The 10,187-nt window shown below is 36.2% G+C and overlaps 1 protein-coding gene across 3 annotated transcripts in view; it reads left to right on the top strand.

Annotated features, from left to right (window-relative positions):
* STAMBPL1 (STAM binding protein like 1) overlaps nt 1-9,729 on the top strand; it is a 43,594-nt gene extending 33,865 nt beyond the window's left edge. For all 3 annotated transcript variants that reach the window (XM_032245592.1, XM_032245594.1, XM_032245593.1), the window contains 5 exons: nt 732-856; nt 2,905-3,042; nt 7,505-7,617; nt 8,560-8,659; nt 9,410-9,729. In XM_032245592.1, the coding sequence (XP_032101483.1) occupies nt 732-856; nt 2,905-3,042; nt 7,505-7,617; nt 8,560-8,659; nt 9,410-9,466 (533 nt within the window). In that variant the 3' untranslated portion in view covers nt 9,467-9,729. The remainder of the gene's footprint in view (nt 1-731; nt 857-2,904; nt 3,043-7,504; nt 7,618-8,559; nt 8,660-9,409) is intronic.
* Nucleotides 9,730-10,187: the final 458 nt, after the last annotated feature.

Raw genomic sequence — 10,187 nt, 5'->3', positions numbered from 1 at the left:
ACTGGAGAGAAAAGATGTTGAGAAAATTGTTTATCCAGACCATTGCTCAGCAATAAAGTGTTTATACTCAGTATGTTTAGCATCCTCCTTGGACTGAGAGAATCTGATACACATAGATAATTAACCTCCAAATAGACTGTGTGTTTTTGCAAGAATTAGTGCTACTCAGTACTGCCAGATCAGTGCTGGCAAGTTTCCAAAATACAGATTTCTTCCTCGCAGACACTGTCAGATGAAATTTGTGTTTCCATTTATTTGAAATGAGTTATAACAGGCATCACTTTAAAACTACTTTACTGCTAATTGTTTCCCAAAACATTGTGCTTTTACTTACTGATCATCAACTTTCTTAAAGATATACGTAACATGATAAACAGGATATTTGTCCTATGTCTTATAGGATATAAAATGCATTCTATGCAGCCTATGCATTTGACCTTGTATTTGCTTCATGCCCAAAGATAACATAACATGTAAATAGTTGACCTAGGGTGCAAACATGTAAAAGTGCCTGTACCTTCTCACTTTGCTTATAAAATATATACACAATGTAATTTTACTTCTAGTTAATGTTTACTTCTAAGAGTTTTAAAATAAAATGTGGAAAGTGGAACACCTGATACTTTTATTTTTGAAATTTATGTCCACCTGCAACTGCTTGCCAATAACAATTTTGAAAGATGGAACATATGGTTTGTTTTTCAGCCTTTTCTTCCTTTTTTGTTTCTTAGATTTAGTGGTTGAAGGACTGCGATGTGTAGTTTTGCCAAAAGATCTTTGCCACAAATTTCTGCAGCTGGCAGAATCTAATACAGTGAGAGGAATAGAAACCTGTGGAATACTCTGTGGAAAACTGGTATGATCTTTATATATGTATATATACCTCTGCACAGGATAGTTTTAATAGTACTAGCTTTCTTCCCACAAATGGAACAGAATAAAAACATGCTGAGAGTAAACAATATTATGAAATTAACTTTATACAGATTAATCTTATAAAGCTACTGTCATTATTGATGGAATATCCCTTCTATAAAATAGATTGTAAAATTTAAGAGACACTATAAAAACTTGTCCTGAAGAATCAATTAAACTATAAATTAAATCTTTGGTTAGAAAAATAGTATGGAATACAGGTCTTCAGATTTCCAAATCCATCTGATTTACCAAATCAAATTTTCATTGCAATTGTTAGTTTCACATACATTCATATAATTAACTTTATCTGCGGCATGTGTCACCTTGCTATCCTTTTTCAGATATACATGGAATAAAACTAGGGTTTTGTTGTTTTCTTTAGTTTAAGGCAGTATCTTCAACAAAATAAAGTCTATAAGCACAGAACATATTTAATTATGGAAGATGTCATCATAAGTATGTGATGAAAGACAATGTCATAATAGAAAGAGATGAAAGAGAGGAGATGCATTCAATTTTCTATCTACATCAAAGATACATAATGTTTCTTTGGACGTGTCCTTTCATAGTCTGTTTTGAGTACCAGTTTATATATCTGGGTCCAGGTATATTTTCAGTCCTCAAAATTTAGCTTAGGAACCTCTGCTTTATTGAATAATACGTTTTATTCAGTACACAATCTCCTGCTGCATTCCAGTGTTTTGTCATCATTTTCCCTCCAAGAGAGAGGAAGCCATTGGTGGCAAGCACAGGAGAATGGGCATCTACAGTCACCTCTGTTGCACATAAGGGAACAGTGTGCTATTGAAGCATCCACCCCCACATCATGTGTTGTATTCAGATTGATTGATTCATTCACGCATGATTCATTCACTCCGCTGTCAGACAAACATTTACTGAATGTCTAAATGTGCCAGGCACTGTGCTGGGTGTTGGCATTCAGTGCCCTGCAACAGCCACAGTCCCTTCCTTATGATGCTTACCATGCTGTGAAGACCCAGACAGAGGACTAATTATAAGTGGGGCTAAGTGCTGTCTGGGCAAGTGCAGGGCATCATGGGATTGTGTAACTGGGAAATCTAACTTTGTCTGAGGTGTCCGGAAGGGTTTCCCTGAGAAGTGATATTGGAGCTAGGCCTAAAGAATACATAAAGGAGGAGGTTGGATGGAGGAAAGAGTTGAAATCAGGGTGAAGGAACAGTGCATTGTGTATGGCAAAGCCCTAAGGCCCGAGAGAGGATGGTGCTGTGTAGGGGAGAAAGGCCTGTCTGCCTGGGGGAAAGAAGACAGCCTCTCATTGCACAAACATCTCTCCCTGAGGATCCCAGGGCACTTCACAACCCTCTTCCTCTCAGCTCTTATCTTTTGCCTAAAGGGGTAATTTGTTTTTTCCTTTCTCTTTATCTGATCGCAAATCCAAAACATTATCTTAATTACAGAAGATCCTAGTGAGTCCTCCCAATATTCAAAGAATGTCTTACTGCTTAAAGTGACATTAAATATAATTAGTAAAACAAAAACAAAACCATCAACTTTCACAACCCTAAGAAATGCCCTTTGGGAACACCACAAAATTATTTAGCTAGTATCTCCCCCCTCCAAATAAACCTGCCCTTGTTTTGCTCTAGTTTTTCCATTATAAGATATATCAAGAAATCATTTATTAACTAAACTTCCACAGACCAGCCTGGAATTGGAATTCTTATTTATGTTATGTTTTCTATTGTGAAAGTGAGTTTCAAACTACAAACAACTGACTCTCAAACTTTTGGCAAAGAATCCGTTTTTACTGTTGGGACTTTGTTTTTGAATTGGGAAGGGGTGTGTGTCCAGGTACAGGGAGGGATGATGTAAGTGGTCCCTGTACCTGGACACAACCCCCTACTGGGGAACTCTCTAGTCTTAAACATTGCACTTCCTGTTCAGTTATTGTTATTATTATTTTTTGTCAGATGCATGTCATTCTTTCTGCTACTTGTTTTTTAGACACATAATGAATTTACTATTACCCATGTAATTGTGCCAAAGCAGTCTGCGGGACCAGACTATTGTGACATGGAGAATGTGGAGGAATTATTCAATGTTCAGGATCAACATGATCTCCTCACTCTAGGATGGATTCATGTACGTTTGACCTCTCAGGTTTCAGTTTATTTTTGTATGGCGTGCTGTTTTCCTCCTTGAAAAAGTTTAGCTTCATTTAAATAGCTTCTTCTTTTTAATATTTTCAAATGTAATAAAGGTTGTCATTTAAGTAGTGGTTCTCAAGCAAAGAGAAAAGAATAACAGATATTAGAAAAAATAAAGGTCAGCATATTATAGCATGTTTTTCAGTGTTGGACTGTATCTAAATCTGTCAAATCTGGATTTGGAAAATGTATATCTTATGCTTTTTTGTATCATCCAAAGTTATATAGAGACAGAAAGAGTAACATTTGGAAATCAGATTGTTGTTTTTGTTTTTTTTTTTTTTTTTTTAGATGATTTTACATAGCTTAGTGAAGACTTAGCCAGATTGTTAACCAATTTGATTAGACAACTATTAATGTGAGTCTAAATTAGATTATTTGAAAATGTTTCTTTTAAACATGTATTTGTATATATCAGTTACACTCCCTGACCCCCCTCTGATAGGCAAAGGATGTATGGATCACTGTATGAACAGCTATAAAATAAAGCAAGAGGATAGGGCTCAAAACACTGAATTCCAACCTCCTCCAGGCCGTCATGGGAGCAGGAAATGGCTTACAAATCAAATAGACGTGATGTTAAATCTCGACTCTGCTAAGAATTCTCTGTAGGAGCATTGGCAAGTTTTTAAGCAATCTGAGCATCAGTTTTATCCATAAAGTAGAGATCATAATAATTGACTTCACAGAATGTTTCATATTAAATGAGATACTATTGGTGAATTTTATAGCACACATTTTGAGGGACTCTGAAAATTGTAGCTGTTATAATTGGTGATAATAATCTATCCTTTCTAGCCATAGTTCAATCCATCTGGGGAAAATTTTTTCCATTCAGTCTCACATAGCTGGGATCTAGGATAATGTCTTAGTGTGTTTTTGCTGTTATAATAAAATGCCTGATAAGGGTAATTTAGAAAGAACGGAAATTTGTTATGTCTGGTTCTGGATTCTGGACAGTCCAAGATCAAGGCACCAGCATTGGTGTCTAGTGAGGGCCGCTCTCAGCTCCCACAAGCAGCCTTCAGTAGACACCAGCGGCATCTTGTTGCTGTGTGCTCACAAGGTGGAAGGCAGAAGGGCAAGAGAGCACATCTTCAACCTTGAGCCTTTTCACAAATCCCTTACTACCATGCATTAGGGTGGAGTACTCATGACTTAATCACCTCCCAAAGCCCACACTTCTTAATACTGTTGCATTGAGGATTAAGTTTCATCATGAATACTGGTAGAGACCCCATCATTCAAACCATAGGAGGTAGGGATAAGTCATCCCACTGAGATGGGATACCGGCCAAGAAAATTTCCAGAACACATTCTGGGTACCTCCAAGTACCGTTGAGGAATGATAGAGTCATTTTATATTTTACTTGCTTTATAGAGGAACACTCCTCAGTGCTACACACACACACACACACACACACACACACACATACACACTCTCAGTCTCTCTCTTTCTGTCTCTCTCTCTCTCTCTTGCTAAGCCTTTGGTATTATGCAATTCCCGAGGGTATAGGAGACTTTAGTCCCAACACCACCTGTAAATTACTATGTGCTATCAGTCAGGACTTCTAGCCTCATTCCCAGATTTCTTCATTGACTGAGTGAAGCTAATGAATGCCTTCTCTCCTCACTGAATTTCTGTGAACAGGAAATAAGATACCAGGTGTGAAAACTCTTTGAAAAGTATAAACTGCCTCTCAAATGCAAGAAATTATTTATGATGAAGAGTTTGCAAAACTCTTCATATGTCTATTTGCTTTACTTAACAGTAAGTAATATGCATTACAGTTTGCCTGGACATTGCTACATTATTTAACTTAACATGATTTCTGTAACAAGAATGCATTTTAAAGCAAAACAAATTCTAGCAAGAATGACAGTCCATTAAATTATGCATTTACATTGACAAGTCAATGTTAGTTTATCTAACAAAACATTTCCCAAACTAGAAACAAAAGTTTTCCCCTATGACCTTCTATGGACATAATGCATGCAATTATGAAGGTAAGTTATTTAAGTTTAGCATAATTCTGGAATTCTCAGACTTGTTAAACTTATTTCACTGAATCAGATTATTGTAGTTGGATGAAAATACAAAAATGTTACATTTCTAAACCTCAGTGATTGCAATGACTTTTTATAATGGTTTTTATTAAGCATAATAACAAATTCCAGAGCTGACTTTTTCAAAAACAAATTAGACATAGGAAACAATGTCTGAAACATAATCAGACAGATCTGTATTTGAATTTAGACTTTTTGGTTTAACTAGCTTTATGAACATCAGCAGGTAAGTCACTTTTTTGCTTATCTCAGTTTCCTCATCTGCAAAATTTGGATAATAATAGCACTTATCTGGTTGCTGTGAGAATTCAATGATATGACTCATGGAAAGTTAATTCACATTATTCAGTTGCAATAAATGGCATCTGCTTCCACTGTTACCATCATCATCATCATTTTCATTTCCATAGAGTGAGGGAATGGGAGCATCATTCTCTCATGGGAAAACTGTCCTCATTGGAATAGACATAATTCCTTTTGGCACAAATGAAGGACTCAGGTCATGTGGTGTCAATTCCGTGTGGAAATAAATTGACCAGCAGAGTGACTTGTCTGTTTGATAACCTGCTTGCTCGCTCCACAGCACTATAGTTTCTTTGAATAATTTTTAATTTCTCAACTAGGCATAGAAGGCTCTATTTTACAAAGAGAACATATTCCTTGTAAGATAACAGGCTGTCAGGTACTCCCACTCATACCCCTACTGAAGATTTGCATTTTAAAAATTATAATAATTTCCATTCCTTTGTTGATATAAGTTGTTATAGACAAAGTGTTATTATTTCCTTGCAGAATATGTATCTTTCTATAAATAATCAGCTGATTTTACATTCATTCTATTAAAACAGAAAAAAGGTTTTCTTGCCTCTTTTTTTTTTTTTTTCTTTTCAAGACAGGGTCTTGCTCTGTTGTCCAGGCTGAAGTGCAATAGAGTGATCACAACTCACTGCAGCCTTGACCTCCCTGGCTCAAGTGCTCCTCTCACCTCAGCCCCCTCAAGTAGGTGAGACTACAGGCACTTGCCACCATCCCTGGCTAATTAATTTTTTTTTTTTTTTTTTTTTTTTTGTAGAGATGGAGCCTACCTATATTGTCCAGCCTGGTCTTCAACTCTTGGGCTTAATTTATCCTCTTGCCTTGGCCTCCCAAAGTGTTAGGATTACAGGCATGAGCCACTATGCCTGGCCTAAAATTAGTTTTAAAATCTTACATTTCTTTAATAGAATATAGTTTTGTGTAAAGGCATTTAGCTACTATCATGGATCTATGCCTTTTAGTTAATAAAGATGACATTGAAATAACAACAGCAATAACAACAGCTAATGACTTTGATTCCTATGGGCTAAGCACTGTTTCAAGAATTTTAATGGACTGTCTCATTTGATCTTCATAACAATCCCATGAAAAAAATATTATCTCAATTTTACAGATGATGAAATGGGCAAGAGAAGGTTAAGAAATCTTCACAGTGTCATTTAGCTAGTGAATAATGGAGTCAGGACCTAGACAGTGGTGCCAAGAATATTTGTTTCATGATTAAAATAGTCCCATTCTTTTTTGCCAAGAGCAATTAGGGTTTAAGATGAATTTTTAAAATAACTATGTGTGCATTTATTTTTTATGTTCAAATATGAACCTCTAATTGGCCATGCATAAACACGTTCGTATGTAGCCAGAAATTTGGCAGATTTCTTTTAATTTATAATCCCCCTTTCTTTCTCCTCATGTGAGTATTTTGTTGCTGTGCAGGATTAGTCCCAAATACCTTCGACAACTTGGAGTCTCCCATTCTCCCGTTTACAGGAAATGGCAGTCCACAAAAGGATACACAGCAACATGTAGTCTCTTTAGTGAAAACCTTCTTTTAATGTCCATAGTGTTGTATATAAGTACGTTGTGTCCGTGTTTCCAGTCACAGCTCTGCTCCTTACCAGCTATGTTACTGCAGGCATGTTAGTTTTGGGATCCTTGTATGTAAAATTGATATAATAAAATAAGTGTCTCATAAAGAAGTCGTGATAATTATATGAGAATCTATTTAAAGCCTCTGGCAAATTAATTTCCAGCTCTTTTTTTTTTTCCCAAAAGGAAGAAAGTACACTAACACTTCTAGGAGCCTCTTCTCAACGTCGTAGTTATTCCAAAATAGCAAATAATAGGAATGCATAAAAGAAAGGATTATGTCAGCAAAACCTTTTTAAAAATCCTTATTTGATTAATGATGGTCAAAAAATAAAAAAGCGGATAAATAGAGTTTTCTCTCAAAATAGGTTGTGGCCTTGGCTGAGACTCAGTTATCCTAATAAGATTGTCTTCTTTTCTATTTATAGACACATCCCACCCAAACTGCATTCTTATCCAGCGTTGATCTTCACACTCACTGTTCCTATCAACTCATGTTGCCAGAGGCCATTGCCATTGTTTGCTCCCCAAAGCATAAAGAGTAAGTGTAACTCTTCAGGGGAGCCCAAAGAAGGCTTTGTCCAGGGCTGCTGGGTTCCTGTGTGTCCAGACACCAGGTTTTGGTACTTGGATTAGCAAGCACACATGCCCTTGGGAAAAAGAGATGGGTGGCAGCCAGCTGCATAGACCTACAGCTCTGCAGTTTAAGGTCCTTTCAGTGGCAAAATTTCTGGTTTTCTTTCTTCAGTTAGCGTGACCTTGAAGTGAATAACCTTTAAGAAGGATGCTATCCCAGTTAGCCTTTTAAGGTCTTATTTCTACTGTATCATGTTCTACCATAAGAAACGTTCTAGCCTTAGCTGAGAAAAAACCTTTCTACTTTTGGGAGACAACGATTATTGTAGAGTGGTTATGAGCATAGGAATCAAACAAACATATTGGAATCCTGGCTCCACCCCTCAAGTGATGTGTTAGGCCGGATACTTGACCACTGTGGGCCTCAGCCTCTTTGTCCCTGCTACCTGCCCATGAGGGATGGATGTGAGGATGAAATTCATTAATAGTCTATGTACAGTGCTTAGCATAGTGCCTGGTACCACAGCAGGCACTCAATAAATATTTGCTATTGCTATAATCTGTATTAACATTATTAGAAGAATTAGAAATATCTGCCACTTGTAATTTCCTTCCATGGGACTCTCAGTTGGGGCCTTGGTCTTTCCTCTAGGGTCACATACAATAGCTTAGCTGCCTCGTCCCCTTCACGGTCCTGCAGTCTCTTAGGAGCAGCATTGCCTCCTCCTGGGTTTCTCTCCTCTGGGCCAATCATCGGTTTTTTTAAAAAAAAATCACTATGGAATTCCTAGTTTGTGATTTCTCAATCCCATTTGAGAAATATATATGCATGTGCTATTCAAATAAAGCATCTGGAATGCCCAAATGATCCTTAATTTTTCTACTTTGTTTTCACTCTGAAATTTAGCACTGGCATCTTCAGGCTCACCAATGCTGGCATGCTTGAGGTTTCTGCTTGTAAAAAAAAGGGCTTTCATCCACACACCAAGGAGCCCCGGCTGTTCAGTGTGAGTACATCATATTAGTTATTTTTGCAGATATTTATTGTTCACTGCCGCCCCAACCTTTTTTTAAGGAGAGAAATAGTAGCAGTCTAATACAAGCTAAAACACTATACTGCTTAGTTTGGAATTTTATCTCAGAGATTAATCTATTTATATACTTAATTTCTCATTTATTCTCAAAATAATTGTTTTTACAAAAAAGATCAGTATTTCTGTAACAGAATTAATGATGCACAAAGTTACCTTTCCACTTATGTATATGTATGATATTTAAACATTTTCTTCAGAGTACAAATAAGTAAACAATTATTACAGAAGATGATATTTAAAATGCTGTATGAATTCTTTCTGCTTGATATGGCCAAATTAGTTTTTTCATAGCAATTGGATGAAAACTACAAACATACTTCTTGATTACCTTTGCATAGTCCAAAAGAAAAATATGTCTACACCTTTTTTTTTTTTTCTTCCTAATTTTCTTGGTGATTCTGTGGAACATCAAGAGAACGTTATGTTGAAGTTAGAATTTACCTAAAATGAAATTGTTTGGCAACCCCTGTAAATATTTTTGTTGTTGTTGAAAATGAATAAATGTGGCTGTATTTGTTCTGACTGGAAATATTTTAAAAATCAGGAACAATTTAAAATTAGGAAATCTGTACTCCCTCCCTAAAGAAAATCATATGGTAAACATTAATGGTAAACATTATGATAAAATTAAACCTATGGTAAAACCAATTTTTTCTTTCCCAGATATGCAAACATGTGTTGGTAAAAGACGTAAAAATAACTGTGTTGGATCTGAGGTGATATGCTCTGAATATAAGCACCATCAACATCAGATACCTACCCATGGACAAGTGGTTGCCGGATTTTCTTAAGATGTTTCCAGAAAAGACTCATATTTTATATTTATATATTTTAGATTAGAAAGCTTGATATTTATTATTGTTGCACATTTTGAAGTTTTTTTTTTTTTTTTTTGGTTGCTCCGTGTCAAGAGAGGTTACATGGTGTTAAATCATTAATGTACCCAAATACTATGACCAGGTAATAAATTGTGCTGCGAACAATATGTCTGGTATTTATAGAGGTCTCTGTATACATTTTTAGAGCTTTAGATGTTTTGCTGTATTTTTTATTCATGTAAAGTGTAATTCCAAATAAGAAATTCCGAGTGTATGTAGTCTCTAAGGCAGGCCTTCTGTTTCTGAAACCTTCCCCTGAGGTATGTGAGCAGTGAGTATAGATGAAATATGGCTGCCATTGATAAAGCTTGTTCTGTGTTTTCAGTGTCATGAAATCCCAGGCTCAGAGAGAGATCTCTGCAGTGAATCATTGTGTAAGATACCAGAACCATAGGCTTCTACTCAGGGATCAGGTGTCAGAGGGCCTGGGATAGCAGACAATTCATTAACTTGATTTAGAAGACTAAAAGTAGAGAAGCTTTAGAGAGGAATTTTTTTTTAAAGGCTCAGATAAAAGTACAAAGCCTTTTACTGTAAAAATGAACAGGGGTGATAAGAAGAAC

This window comes from Sapajus apella, unplaced genomic scaffold, assembly GCF_009761245.1.
Source record: "Sapajus apella isolate SASKATOON/1434 unplaced genomic scaffold, GSC_monkey_1.0 scaffold58, whole genome shotgun sequence".
NCBI lineage: Eukaryota > Metazoa > Chordata > Mammalia > Primates > Cebidae > Sapajus > Sapajus apella.
This window is presented reverse-complemented; position numbering and strand designations above follow the sequence as displayed.